Below are 15,453 nucleotides of genomic sequence, written 5' to 3'. Positions count from 1 at the left end.
TCGTTCAGCCAAGTTGGCGGTGCCCTCCTTAGTTCTCGTCGCAGGAGCTGTTGAAGATGGTTTGCCATTATGGCTACACCTTCGAAACTAGGATGCAAACCATCAGCTGCCAACGCACGTACTGGTGGAATCCATTGCAGTTCGTGGTCGAGGTAGAAGACGCCCTTCACCTGGCGACAGTGCTTCCGCAGGAGGTTGTTAAACTTGCCACCCTCCGAGTTGCAGCGGGTGACGAATGGCGGCTTCAGGTTGCGTCGGCACCGATTTTGACTCCGTGAGAGCACGAGGGTCGCGTAGATAGCTCTCGCATTAGGCAGCAGATGTCGAATGGCCACCAACATTTCCTTGTACCTTTCAAACGCAGCGTCGGCCGGGCCCTCGGTGATGTCGTTCGTCCCAACGTGCAGGATCAGGGTGGTCACCATCTGCGGCACGAACTCCAGCAGTTGGGTCAAATCTTCGATGGTTGCGCCTGACTTGGAGATGAACGCCGGCGTTCCCTTGCGTCTGCGGTCAAAATGATTGAAGAGGGGCTTGCACTGAGAGTCGCCGACAACCATAGTGGTTGTCGCGTATTTGGGGTACTTCTTCGTTGCATTTTCCATTGCGGGAGCTTCAAAGGCCATAGTTGAATATATAAAATGAACGGTTAGGTTAGTGAAGGTTAAAAGTAACTTGAAGCGTAGCAGCCCGCAGGTACCCTTCCTTGCCCAAGGCTAGGCCTGTTTACCTGTGTTGTTGTATCACGGCCTTGTACGCGGTAAACGTAGTTCTGCAGTACCTTTCAGTCCTCTCTGAGTGATTGCAGGCGCTTTTGAGAGCCTACCCAGCTGGCTCGCTCGAACCAGTAGTGGGCGTCCTTGCAGCTGGAGCGTCAGTTTTCCGCCACTATTAGATATCTTAGGCCAACAAAGGATATCTGGTAGATATTCAATAGCGGAACAACAAAGCACATGACAAGTTGTGTATAAAGTGTGAAATGCTTTCCGCCTTGCATACTGCCATAGAGGGGACTTCAACGTGTGGTTGTGTTCAAAGTCAACACTAACGGTATTCAGCCTAGAGTATCTTGTTCGCTTGCACTCTTCCGCGTATTTGTATATATGAATATAAACTAATGAAACTTGGCACTGGCAGTTAGTGACTGAAGCTATAGAAGAGAACGAAGAGAACTTTATTCGGATCTCCCGCGAAAATAGCGATTCCTGACATTTCCAAGCAGGCATACACTTTTTCGAGACCGATTGTTCCTCAGCATGCTAAAAATTTTCACGCCGCTCCTTCTGAACTAACCGAACACGCGTGTACTGTGCACAACCGTCATGTTAAACAGTCAAACACTGACCTTTTTATTAGCTTAAGGGCAAAATAATTCGCACCAGCCATAATCCAATTATATCTTCCTCTTATAAAACACCGGTAGCGCGGAATTCTGGAGTAATAGTTTAATCACTTTTAACATGAAGGGCAATAAAGACATGGGTAACAGGCTAAGCGGACCACAAGAAATAAATCCAATATCGAATTACAGGGGGCATTGGAGTATGACAGATTTGTTTCACGTCACCCAACCTGTTACAATGTCAAGATCACTATTCGTTCACTGGTTTGACATCAACTTGGCAAGTGGAGGAACGAAACTTATGGCTGACAACGATGAAAAGTTTTCGACCCTAATACCAAGCACATGTGGGTTAAATACGAAACATCGAGCAGTGCCCCACCGCATATGACGAAGATAGGACTAGTTAAATGCTATAATACGATTGCACGTCCGCACAGTTGAGGCAGCTCGGTGCCCTAATTGAACGACAGTAAGATACCCCTTGAAAAGTCTGAATTTAGTAAATAAAAATCAAATGCAGCGCATTCATGTAGAGCAAAATATATGGACATGAGAAGCTCTTAGAAAACAAGCAGTTCTAGAGCGAAAAAGTCCAGAGTACCACACGCAGGATAGTTGCCTGCACAGCAAGTAAATCAAACGCATTCACAACAGTTTACTACAGCGGGAGGTGAGTTGGATCAGGCACGGTGGAAGATTCATCATCCAAACTGGCTTTTCAGGTGGGATATCCTGGCGTGATTCTTTTCTTTGCAGCGCCCCTCGATGTCTGTAAGGTGCACGTCGTACAAGAGCCATGCGAATCTTTTTCTTAGCTTGAGCTCCTTCAGGTAGATAACCTGCACAAAACGGTTGACGTTGGCGTTAGTTGAGGTACGTGCACATTGAAAACTAACACAAATTCAATCTTTCTGGTGGCTTTTGTCGGCCTGCGGCCACCCAATATGGTGTGAATTATCGACTCGCTTACGAGCCACGACGAAATGAAGACTATAAACTTTTTGTGATGCTCAAACGCCAACGGTTTTTTTCTACCTGTGTGCCTGTCCGTCTGGCCATCTGTCGAATTAGCCTTTCAACCACAAGTTGAAACTGGTCAAAAAGAAATGTAGCTGCGGAGAACCGTTTTAATCAACTAAGACTGCTGGCTATACTACCACACTCTCCCTTTATTTAGCGCAAAGAAAATCGCAGGCACATTTGAGGCAATATGGGCGTGCTGAAATGCCGTCACTCGCATTCTTCTCGTAAAGGATGCACGTTGGGATGTTTTTACGATAGGAAGTAAGTAAAACGCATTACAAACGGTGCAGACACAACCAGTTACCATGATCACGCCACCATGACCGTAGCAGCGGCAAAATGGTAATGTTACCGCCTCCAGGTCGGTCAGCATAGTCCACTCAGAGGTTGAGCAGCAGGCTGCTGCTGCTCTGGCGTTTACTTCAACACCGGAAACAATTATATTCGGCGATTCAAAAACTGCAATCAGAAACATCCCGAAGGGTTGGATCTCTCCTCAGACGCCTAATATACTTCGAAAGTCTGCAAGAACAACATTCACGGGATCAACATTATGTGGGCACAGCACAGTCGGCCGTACCAATGAATGAACATGCTCACTCCGAAGCTCGAGGTCTCGGCTTACGAGGCTACCCTGATACAGCCGAGGTATTGTTTCGCGTGGGGGTGGGGAACGTTTGCTTGCTACATCGATATTTACTGCCCGCTATCGACCGGGCCCCAAGAGGTACCCAACCACGCGCCGTATATAGACAAGTAGCAATCTGTAGCGTGGCGACTATTGCAGAGTAACACCAACCCCAAGACATATAGTCGCGTATGCCTTGAGCTCTGTGACGACATGCGTAAATGACGCTCCGCAAGGCCTAGCAAATTATATGGGCGTGTCCAATGAAAAATCGAAATATTCCGTATTCGTTATTGGGACTTCGGAGCGATGAAATGCCATCTTGCTCAGCTCCGACACGCAGACTCAAATCAATGCAGTCCAAATGGCCGAACAATGGCTCCAAGGCTAAACGACTCCTCCGCCATTACGGAGGAAGGAGAGGCGAATATTCCGCGATCGCCTTCCTTACTCCATTTTGAGCACAAAAAAAAGTTTACCTATCTCTCGCTCTCACTCTCGTTGATTGATTTACTGTGGGGTTTAACGCGCCGACGCAACGCAGGCGATGACGCGCGCCGTAGTGGAGGGCCCTAGATTAATTTTGACCACCTGGGGATTTTTATCGTGCGCCGAAATCTCGTACACACGGGCGTTTTTGCTTTTCGCCTCCATCAGAAAAGCGGCCGCCGCGGCCGGGAATCGAACCCGCGACCTCGTGCTCAGCAGCGCAACGCCTTAGCCACTGAGCCACCACGGCGGGTTCGCTCTCACTCTCTCCAACACGCACGAGACAAGAGCAATCACACAGGAACAGAGTTCCCGCTCGTGCTGTCCAGGCAGGACAAGAAACAAAATATAAAGAAAAAATGCGCCCTGTAACAACAGATGGCGCGCGATCAGTGCGAAGGCGGCAATATTGAATTGCACTGAACAAACCTCCGTTCAGTTCATCACGAGAAGACGGAGGTGTGAGAGGAAGGGCGTCAGCTGGGAGCGCAGAATGTACTGGTAATTACGCCGCAGGAGCGGTAGACGACTATCGTTTTAAATGCAGAGCATTTCTTTAACTCACGATGTCACCCGTTCTAGGCGTCCGTAGTAGTCCGCATCGCTCGCCTCGACATGCCCGGCTCAGACGTTTCGCTATCGGCGCGATCAACATTCGATAGCGCGCCCAGGCACGTTTCAAGGACACTCTTTTAGGACACTCTCTCCCCTTTCTCGGACTCAACGTGCGCCGAGGCTGCCAATTTTACTGCTGACGAGCGCTCTCTCGTCAGCAGTTGCCACAAGTGCAACAACATTAACGTAACGCAAACTACTTAACGTCGTGCGCCCCCGGAAATGCTCTGCATTTGATCGTGTCCCTCGCGAGCGAGGTGTTTCACTGCGTCGCCATGCGAACAGTTTGCCACGCTTTGGTTTCAGTTCCGTATCTCCCCGCCGCGGCCGTGGAGAGAAGGCGGCCGGCCGCGACTCTCGCCACCGCGGCGCTGCGGTTGCGAGTTGCGCTAGGAAAGCGAGCGTCGTCTGCTAGCGGGGAGCGGAACGCGTTCCGCTCGGTATCTCCGGTCTTCGCCACTCTGTGCACTGCAAAAGAAATTGTTTCCGCTGCGCGCGTGCTGCATTTTTCGCGCTAGGAAGAGGGCTGGGTAAATTTTTTTTTAACTTATGAAACCATACGCGTCAGCACGTGTCCAGCAAGTTTAGTTTAAACGTAGAGTAGTTACTGAGTTCATTTTAAATGCAGAGCATTTCTTTAACTCACGATGTCACCCGTTCCAGGCGTCCGTAGTGGTCCGCATCGCTCGCCTCGACATGCCCGGCTCAGACGTTTCGCTATCGGCGCGATCAACATTCGATAGCGCGCCCAGGCACGTTTCAAGGGCACTCTCTCCCCTTTCTCGGACTCAACGTGCGCCGAGTCTGGCAATTTTACTGCTGACGAGCGCTCTCTCGTCAGCAGTTGCCACAAGTGCAACAACATTAAGGTAACGCAAACTACTTAACGTCGTGCGCCCCCGGAAATGCTCTGCAGTTGATCGTGCCCCTCGCGAGGGGGATGTTTCACTGCGTCGCCATGCGGACAGCTTGCCACGCTTTAGTTTCGAGTTCGCCTCATCTTTCGCCGCCGCTCGCTTCTTCGTTCGTGCACCGGCTACGGTTGTCAGAGAAGGCGCTTCAAATCCTACCGCGTTGGTCGCCCCTTTGTAATCTGCACTTACGCTACTATAAGTTTTTTCGAAGACATTTGCACTGAATCAAGCAAAAGCGCGGTCATTTTTTCCCCTGGTGTCACCTGAGCGACCACGAAGTTTAAGCATTTGTCTTTCACTCCATGCTGTTACGTAATTCTACGCCTGCTTAATAGAGTCTTGAACAGTTAAACTAGCCTCCAAACTCTGGACGTCCGCTTGGCTGCCCTTTAATTATCTAGCGCGACACTGGCAGTGGAAAGACAACAGAAAAGCGATGCTGATTTATATGTTCGTGATAGAAAAAATTGTAACCGTCGTGCACTGTGCCAATTCCGCACCTTTACGTGTGTTTTCATTCACCGCGTTCTTATTATGGGTGCAGTGACCTATTTTACAGCAATATATCGTGGGGTAAAACAATTACACCATCTTCCCGTAGGGGAACCCTGAGTAGTATGCAAAGCAGCCATGGGGTCGATTCAAGTGCCCATTAGTTTTCAGTTCGTCATTTCCGTTAGGTTGAGGTACGTTGCTACCGTTAAATTTACCATTTGGTTTCCACGGTAACTACCACACTTTTCACTTACCAGAACTACGAGGGGGGAAATTGCGTTGACCCCACGGCAGTATCGCATACTACTCCGGGTTCCCCTGCGGGAAGATGGTGTAATTTTTTTGGAGGGGGTGGGGGTGTTAGAGTGGAGAGGTATTAAAGAGAGACAGAGAGAGAGAGACGGAGACGTTGTACGTGTATGACTTTGTCTTTATTTAAGAATTATCATCATCATCTTCAACGTAGGTGACGTCGAGCAGTGGTTGGCGTTCCGCTTTGATTATGGCCACCTTATGGTCTGTGGAATGGCTGTTGTAGTGGATGAACCCTAAAGCTGCTGAAGATGAGGTCGATGCACGTTCCCCGGATGGTCGTGCGCTGCTTGTAATCACGGCCCGCCGACGACGATGAAACGTCGAAGGCGCGTGAAGCGTGCTCGTCTCGTGCCGTCCCAGGAAGACACCGGCAGCACTGTCGCTCCAGGAGCCCTTAAAGAGGAGGCGTGCTCGTCTCGTGACGGCTCAGGAAGACACCGACCGGCAATACTGTCGGTCCAGGAGCCATTAAAGGGTAAGACACCACCGGGCGTTCAGCAAACCGAGCATGTGCAATGGGGGTGTGGACGGCGCAACAAAGACAAGGCCCGACCATGAGATGCTTCCCATCTAAAACCCTCAGGTATGATCGTTAACGTTGCAGTTGACGCGGTGACAACGATGGAGCATGACGGGAGAGGCTGAATATAATGGAATCGAACGCGTATCATCTCGCTTGGCTGCACATGTCGTCGAAAGATTATAGTCTTCCGCCCCCCTGCTAAGCAAGTTTCCCTCTTCTCTCCACCGCCCAGCTTACGATGTTCCTCTCCGGTCTCCAGTTTCGGTCCGTTAATGATAAACGCGATGAATACTTGTTGAACTGATTTCAACTTTCCCGCGTTAGCACTGTTGGCACAACTCCTGTTGAGACTTTTTATTAATGTTGCGCCTCCCGCTGAAGCCAGAAGAACGAGGCTTGTTGAAGCAAGCACTTTTGGTATTTTGTGGCTAAAATATTCTTTAACACGGGCTTTTCCAGTCCGCTATCCCCAAGCGTGCAAAGGCTGCTGGATGTACCAGTTATGAATATATGCGTTCCCTCAGGTATCCCGAACGTTTGATTTTTCTGAACTAAGTCGACAAGTATCAAGCCTGCTTCCAAATATAGTTTTTCTGAAATGTTTTGACTATATTAACGCCTCGTTCAAGAGGTCTACTTTTTTCCGGATGCTTGAATCGAGGAATAGACAGACTAACAGGATGAGAGACCAAATTTTTCAAGTTTAAGAAGCCAAAGAAAGTTTGTAGTCGTCGAAAGCGTCTTGAAAAGAGCATCACGGCCCGTTAATGATGAATGACACGGAAGGCCACATAGTTTAATCATGCGTTGTAGTGAGGTATTTGGTGTTTATACGTACACGCCACCACGCAAACATCATCTTACCCGATATGAAAAATGGCGCGGAAGAAAAACTTGTAAAGGCATATAATTTGAAACTCATTGTGAAAGCAAGCATACACAGCAAAGCTATTATACTTGCAACCAATATATTGCACAACGTTTTTGGTGATCCGTGCATATTGCAGGATATAGCTGCCCTAAAGAACATTTCCCATGAGGAGGAGCAGCCGGGGTAACACGCACCCAAACTTGTGGGTAAGTCGTAAATTCTGGTCCTTTTTCTTTTTTTCGCTTCTTTAGGACTTCTTGCCCGAGCCCCTGTGCCGAGCACCGGAAGTATTTTGCCCTTGCTGCTGTATGCACTCTGCCTTTATTATATTCTAGCCCTTCGTGGGCCACCGTGTTTGTTGTAAAAGGCACCGCTTTCTATAAAATTTCGTTACCCCAAACTTTAGGTTTTATAGCTTCATAGGTCCACACCGCTGCAAACTGCTTTGGGTGAGCAGGTGATGGTCGTTACAGAGTTCTTTCCTGGAATACCCAATTCTATTGGGTTAGCAAAGCAGCAAAAGACCTCCGTGCACACAACAACCGTGCACAGCCCGTTCCTTTTATAAGTGTGACATAATTAATAACGAGCAGGGATTGCTCTTAACCATTGTACTGATACCTGGCCTCGGTGTACACCCCCTTCTCGGATACGCGGAGTGTTAACATAGGAGCTGTCAAATAACTTCAGGCCTCCCTGTCTATCGAGCTTCGGGTATTGCCCCTGAAGAAATGTCTTCCTTTCATTCACTCATGCCTAGTAGCGCAGCAGCTCTGAACGGGCTCGGCGTATGGCATGCTTTTCTCCACTTGGGAGCTTATGGATGTATTTATCAAACGGGGCTTGTACCTTCCGACATCTTCTGAAATTGCACCTCAAAAACTGGCCGGCACGCACTCATTTCGGCATAGTAGTGATGCCCACTCTAAGCGCCCTCAGTGGTTATGTAACACTAATACATCCGATCTTAGGGGTGTATAGGCTTTCCCACTCTGGTATTAGACGGCTGATGTGGGGATTCAAGAAGGTTGTTCCAGCTATTCACGTGTGTTTAATGGTGAAGCTAACCCTGAAGACGTCAGGTGCACAGCAGAGCTGCTGCAATCTTTTATTCCCATACTACCACCCCAAAAGTCCCGCAAAATACTGAAGAGCACTAGAATAACTGCAAAACATTCAGTTTTGTGCGGTGTGTACAAACACATCAGTGCTTTCTGACACAAACGTCAAGTTATTGTACAAGATATGTCAGCCACAATTCATCTTAGGCCTTGAACCGATCTAATCTTCGCCTCTGTATATAGTTTCAGACAGGGACATAAACCAGAAATGATTTTTTTCTTCGAAATTTTTTTCTAGGAAGTGCATAAACGAGAAGTATTCTGAATCCCCCATCCACTCGAGCCTCTAGTCTAGAAGCCCCTTGAAAGCGATTTTCGCATGTAAAAGCATTGCGGTATCCCCCACTCAGTCGAGTCTAGGAACAACATGTTGTGGAGGGCAGAGTGTTCCTTAAGGCAAAGCTCCGCCTTTCCGATAGCCCATAACCTCAGCAGAAAAATATTTCTGGCAAGGGCCCTTGTTTCTGTCGAACGCCTGCCCCAATATTTTCTCCTGCAGCGTCAGTTAGGGAAGTGCAGATAGTGTCGGAACTGGTACACTTACCGTTAATTTCTTAATATAACTGTGTTCCCTTTGCTCCAGCGAGATCAACGCGTTCCTACAATCGCGTTGCTGCCCATTAGCACGCCACTTTTCTTAATCAGGTAAAAAACAACAAATTTCGGCTTAGAGAAATCATAATCCTTCTGACAAAAATATGTTACAGTGTGACGCTTGACTGTGCCTTAAAGCTGCGGTATGGAGGCATTACGTCTTTGGGGCTGCAGTTTTTACTTGCAAAAATTTTGTTAACTTTAAAAACTAGCGTCCAAGGTAGGGCGAAGGACGACAACCTGTGCAACTTACCTTCTCGTCTATTGTTGCCTTTGTCTCGGCAAGGAAAACAAATTTGTGGTCTTGTGTATCCGGCCACACGTACCCGGCGACCACCGAATTCTTAGACTTCTTGGGCCTCCCAGCACTTTTGCTGCATATCTGAAACAGCAACGGGGTGGCTGAGCGTTTTGTATGAATCGCGCACGCGTGCGACAAAGTCCCCGTATGCATGCAATTTCAATAAATGCACAAATGATGAGCCTGTCTTGCGTGCGTCTGTCTGAGATACCCAAGGAAGCATCGCAGTTTTGTCTATATGATCACGGGTAAAAGTGGATTATTTATTGTTTTTCCTAACATGTCACCATCAGACTCACCTTGCGGTGACACTTACAAAGCATTGTATATTACAATTCTGCGGGAAATAGCTTCGCTGTAAACTTGTATTACTGTGCTCGCCGTAAGGGCCTCCGCAAAGGTTTCAAAGTTCACGCACCGACTTCTGACCTGCCTTGGTAGTTCGGTATAACATTGATTGATTGATTGATTGATTGAATGACTGATTGATTGATTGATTGATTGAATGGTTGATTGATTGATTGATTGGTTGGTTTATTTGATTGATTGATTGATTGATTGATTGATTGATTGATTGATTGATTGATTGATTGATTGATTGATTGATTGATTGATTGATTGATTGATTGATTGATTGATTGATTGATTGATTGATTGATTGATTGATTGATTCATCCTTCTCTTTCACTCAATGCTCTACTTAGTTGTTTAAACACCCCTGCTGGTATGCGCTAGTCTGTGAGTAACACTGCTTTAGCTTTCACGGCACGCTCCCAGATGGCTGACTGTTGAACCTCGAAGTCCTGTCGGACTAAAATTATTTTTGCTCACCTAAGTGCGGATTGTGAATGCTCCAGAAAATAAATTAAGGTGGCCAAACTGACTCATATTTATGGGTAATGTTGGAGTGATTTGTACACAGTCACAAGAGTACGCAGGCTCGTTCAATTGCAAACGATGATAGCACTAACCGCCCTGAAGTCATGAGCCGTAAGCATAGTCTAATTCGTGTCCCTCATAACCGTCTCTTACTCACAACTGGGATTCTTTTCGGGCAGGATCTGCTGTTCTCGCCTGATATACGGACGCGCAAAATTCAACCTCGGACGACGAAGATTCTATCGCCGACCGCTCCGCCACTCCTCATATACCCGACCTAGTTAATCGCTATCAGCCAGAGCCAAACCTTGTGCACCTACCTGAATGCATGCATGAGAGTTGTGTGTTGCAAAGGGGACAGAGTGGCTATCGCACTCGGCTACAGAGCGTTAGCACCACGAATGGCTCTAACCTTTGCTCAATCGTGCAAAAAAAATTAAATCTATTTCCACACAGTGGGAAATGTACTGAAACAGCTGTTTTTTCCTGACGGCTCGAACGTCAGCGGGCAGTCGCCCGACAACGACAGCGCCGTCGTCGCGCAAATTTTACGGTGCGTTCGATAAAAGGAGTCGTCAGCAGAGGGATGCTCCTTCCCATGTCCCTCCCCTAGCGGGAGGTAGAAGAACCCACCAATGCGACACCACTCCACCCTCTATCGATGGGGATTGGAGCCGGTTTCTGCGAGGCCGCTGGCCGGTTTGGGAATTTGCTCTTGCACCTGCGCGACTCACGCCGAACAGCAGGCGGGCGAAAGTGCTTTGCCTACAACAGCTGTTTATCGACAAGATTTAGGGGAAATCCCTAAGGGGGAGTAAGTTTCTACGAAGGAAAGGTCAATTGTGCAATAAGGCCGACGTGAAACTTTCCTTCGTAGAAACTTGGAAAATTCGCTATCGCGCTACAAATTGCTAGCCACCTGGTTAGATCAGTTGATAGAGCGGCTGCTCCAGTTAAGCTGTGGTGCCGGATTCGAATCCTGGACCAGAACGAATTTTTCTTCAACTGCGAAGTTTCTGACAAAGCTGTTCAGCTTTCTTTGTAGCCGTACAGTTGCATTGAGGTGGATGTCAAACTTTCCTTCCTACCTACAACAGCTAGGTGGTTAAAAACACTGCTCCTACTTGCATAAACACCGGTTTTATGTCCTCAGACCTGTAAATACTTTGTTCTCTGGACCAATAAAGCCTGGTAACATGTGTCTTAAAATATGCCTTTACTGCATCCTTTTATGTACCCGCGCTGGTCCGCAATTTTATAACAAATAAACACGCCTTAACTCACTTCACATGGGTTCTCTGAAGTCCAGCTTTCTACAAAGGCGGCACACAGAACTGTTCCGTGAAAATGCCAGACGAGAATGCGCAGTACTTACAATGTCGGCGCTGGTTGCTCCTGCAGATACACAGGGCTGATACTGAATGCTATCTGAGTCGACGGCATTGTCCTTGAGGATGTACGTGTTGACGGCCATCTCCATCGACAGACCAACGATAACATCCCTCCTCGAAATCGGGAAGTTTTCCGTAACAAATGACGACAAACGTTCCTGCGATTTACGTACCGGGATATATGTTCAACACTACGTAATATCAGACCCTTGACCAGAATGCGCGCGCGTTTTGAAAGGGAATTGCGGTAAAGGCGTGACATGATCTGCTTTTTTGACCGAGTTTGTCGTCGCTGCAGTAATTTATAGGCAGATTGATGCCGGAAAGGCATGGAAACGACTCGTGCCATGTCCTGTTATTGTTTGCGTGCACGATCAGTGATCTGTTCGGTTATTGATCTGGCGTCTATAATTTAAAACTGATCGATTGTACACATCTCTCCCCAATGATTCGTGGACGGCGCGAGATTTCGTAATGAATAATTCTTAATTTAGCTCGTAAAACAGCGGCTGTGTCATTAATTTGGATAAGAATCACAAAGGTACAAATATCGATGCAGTTATACGTACGTGACGTACTTGGTGTTGAAGTGTTAATATTGGGAGGAACGCAAAATTATGCGTGTTCTACGATGAAGAGACCAATTTTACATTATGCTTATTTGTTATCACAGTGGCATCAAACGCGCTTGTGTTTAGTTATGTGCGCACCAAAGCCACGTGCATCGGAGGTGCATATAGGTAACGCGGTCGGTGTACCGTAAATGATATTGTGCTAATAAAAACTATAACAGAATTGCTTCTTTCAAGTCGCCGTAAAAATAACGCTGCTTCTTCTTCGTTATCAAGAATATGTTTGTTTTACTTTATATTCCTACATATTGCTTTTTGCATGTGCATTGTTTAAGCACTGCATTTCAGTAACACTGCCATCATATCACGAATGCCCTTAGTACCTTGCTGTTACGCACTATTTTTAATGTGATCTTACTTAGTCACTCTACATACAGTTCACCACGAGCAATAGCGAAGCGCGTATGCGTAAACCTCGTGTTTCAGAGTGCTGCACTTTTGGAGGGGGCGAAGCACTTTCATTATTGTATTTGCTCAATTCTCTACGGAAGGCACTTTTAATCTATAGCTACTCTGAGGCGCTCCTATTGTATGGTAAATTCTCCATTCTCGAAAAATGTTCCTTCACAGCTGCCACGTGAGTTGTGATTCTAAGAACACCGATATAAATTATGACAGGCTATATCACTTCCCGGATTGTCCTGCGCCATTATATAATATACACCGTGTTTGAGTGTCATTTTAATGGTACTGGAAACAATGCCTGTACAGAGAAAATTTTGTTTTGCATACGACTGTCATACTTAGAGCTCTCCACTTTATTCCCACTCTTTGAATGTATATCTGCGGAGCAACTCAATGAAGTCGTAGTTCAAACACCAAACTAGTTTTTCTAGTATTTATACGTGTAGTGAACTATTCGCACTACTAATTTGGTTTGAGAACCACCATATATGAAAATAATTTGTTTTTATTTCCTTTCACACTCAAAATGTTTATGAATGGAAAGTCGTGATTGCTTCTGTGCGAATTCAAGTGCCTAAGCAAGTGCAAGATGTACACAGTCTCACTGACACGCTCATGCGTGTGAGGCTGAGGTACCAATTTTTACAAACATGCAAAGGTTAGAGTCCAGAAAAATGATCAGACACCCCTCCTAAGCACGCCGTTCCAAATACACTGACATTAGAAGAGTGCGGATTTTCAGTGGAACAGCACTAAACACCCTAATGCATAGCGCAACAGGTGATGCCCTATCGGCCTGCAATCTGGATTGGCCACTAGTGCACAAATGTAGGGGTATGGAAACACTCGCTTTCTCCGTACGTAGTCTTGTTCAGCATTTCCGCAACATTATCCCAACTGTGACCCCGCTAAGAACTTCGATACATGGCATTTATTTTGGAAGGAGGCATTGCAGCCCATTCTTCGAAACATCGGCTTATACCACTTTTTTCACCTCCTATTTATATACATAAGGCACTTATCACAAATTTGACACTAAGTCTTCTTTTTCAAATCAAAACAATGTTGCAATAATGATCTCCTCTTCTCCCTAATGACAGTGACATGTAATCGTGACTTACACTAAACCTGAGATTGTCATACGTGCATTCGCTGTACCCACTGGCTTTACCGTTCAACACGACACCAATCCAGAAATGTGTTGCCGAATTTCAACAGCGCGATGAACTGTAACTTCTTGAATTACATAATACAATAACTTACATTACAACCTTTTCCTTTAAGTCACATACGAGCACAGATGACGTGATAGGCAAATGAACACATTTTCATTGCAAGACCATAACATCCAATACGAGGTGCTGACATGAGCAGTCCATTCAAGAAAACACAAGTGGCACATGGAGTCGCATAGAACATCGCAGCTATTAGCCTCAAATTGCATCGGAATGATGCCTGGTGCAATAGGGCTCAGTGAGATGGCTATTAAATTGGCTTTTTGCCTGATTAGTTCGTGAATTCTTCATGGTCAGCATTTAGAAATCAAACAAAATCACCAAACAACGACACATATGGCTGCAGGCCACGTACGTCTGCAGGGCAATTCAAAGTTTATGTGCAAGTGGTTTCCACTCATCAGGCACAACTCTACAAATTAGATGCCAAGAGAAAAGGTTACAATACCCCATTTTGTACAGCAGCTTACTACCCTAGAAGCCGTTTAGAAAATTTTCTGTACTGCGGTAAAGTAGTGCCCCTCGTTGACACTGGTCGCTGAAAGTTTGAGACAGTCCGATAGCGCCCGCGCAGGGCACCTTGAGTAATCTTGGTGACGGTATTGGCGACACCGCAAACCCCGAGCCTCCATACTCACGCTGTATCCTACCGTGGCTAGGAGTTTTAAGGTGAAAAGTAGAAACCACAAACGGTGGCCATCGGAGCCGTGGTCAAGCTCCGGCGGATGGGCTCCCTGTCTGTTTACCAGGCAGGGAACTCCAGGACCTCTCTCAGCATCCGGGTAAACCGAGCGAAGGAAGTACCCCCATTCCCTGCTTTTTTAAGTGCGAATGCACTTTATAAGCGACCCCAAACCATCCACCGCCGGCGGCGGCGTCGGCGTCGGCAGTGCTCCTCTATAAAGAAACAGCATCCGGCGCCAGGTTTCGATCCGCGGACTTTGCGGCCGCAGCGCGACGCTCTACCGACCAAGCCACGGACGCGACGTGATATCAGCGTTAGTGACGCGCCTTATATCTTTAACGCATTCAAACTACGTCGTCAGCGGCGTGCGTTGGCGACTCAGCGGCGTTATAGCGGCTTGATAACTGCGTGGTGTACACGTGATACTACAAACCCGATGGAAGAGATGGAAGAGAAGGCGGCGAGGCGGTGGGCTGCGGGGGCCGAGCGCAAGCGCCGCAAGCGGGCCGACAACCGTGCATTCGCACTTTCACATTCTCCCCCTCGGGGAAATGCGGGGGAATTTTTTTCATGCTGCATGGTTCTTTCAAAGTTTTCTAAACCCACTGATCGGACCCCCAAAAGGGGCCGCACCGAAGCGAACTTTCCCCCATTGCCTCCCCTATCGTTCCAAATCCTGACAACTTTCCCCGGTTTTTGATCATTGCATCCGAAAACAATACAAAGCCAGTGACATCTACATCCGTTTTCTTAATAGCTAAGTGCATTGAACGTGTTGTAGGAAAACACCACAAATCCAAGAAACTAACCTCTGGATAAATTCTTGTAGAAGTAAACAACCCGGCACAATCAAAAAAGCTCTTTGAACAAACCTTCATTGGCGACCTGTAGTTTTCCATCAAATATGCCGCCTCGTTTTACTGCCAAGCAGTATATGTGAAACACTACACCTCCCCCAGTTTTCATCCCGGTGAAGCCAGTATACTCGGCGC

The 15,453-nt window shown here is 47.1% G+C and overlaps 1 protein-coding gene across 1 annotated transcript in view; it reads right to left on the bottom strand.

Annotated features, from left to right (window-relative positions):
* Positions 1 to 1,245: 1,245 nt before the first annotated feature.
* The window catches only part of LOC144149290 (uncharacterized), a 32,176-nt gene continuing 17,968 nt past the window's right edge, over positions 1,246 to 15,453 (bottom strand). Inside the window, exons 4-6 of the mRNA XM_077680856.1 lie at positions 11,489 to 11,662; positions 9,187 to 9,315; positions 1,246 to 2,184 (exon numbers count right to left, since the gene is read on the bottom strand). Coding sequence (XP_077536982.1) covers positions 2,047 to 2,184; positions 9,187 to 9,315; positions 11,489 to 11,662 — 441 coding nt within the window. The 3' untranslated portion in view covers positions 1,246 to 2,046. The remainder of the gene's footprint in view (positions 2,185 to 9,186; positions 9,316 to 11,488; positions 11,663 to 15,453) is intronic.

Source organism: Haemaphysalis longicornis, unplaced genomic scaffold (assembly GCF_048455015.1).
Source record: "Haemaphysalis longicornis isolate Haplotype H1 unplaced genomic scaffold, Haemaphysalis longicornis Haplotype H1 scaffold_8, whole genome shotgun sequence".
Taxonomy (NCBI): Eukaryota; Metazoa; Arthropoda; class Arachnida; order Ixodida; family Ixodidae; genus Haemaphysalis; species Haemaphysalis longicornis.
This window is presented reverse-complemented; position numbering and strand designations above follow the sequence as displayed.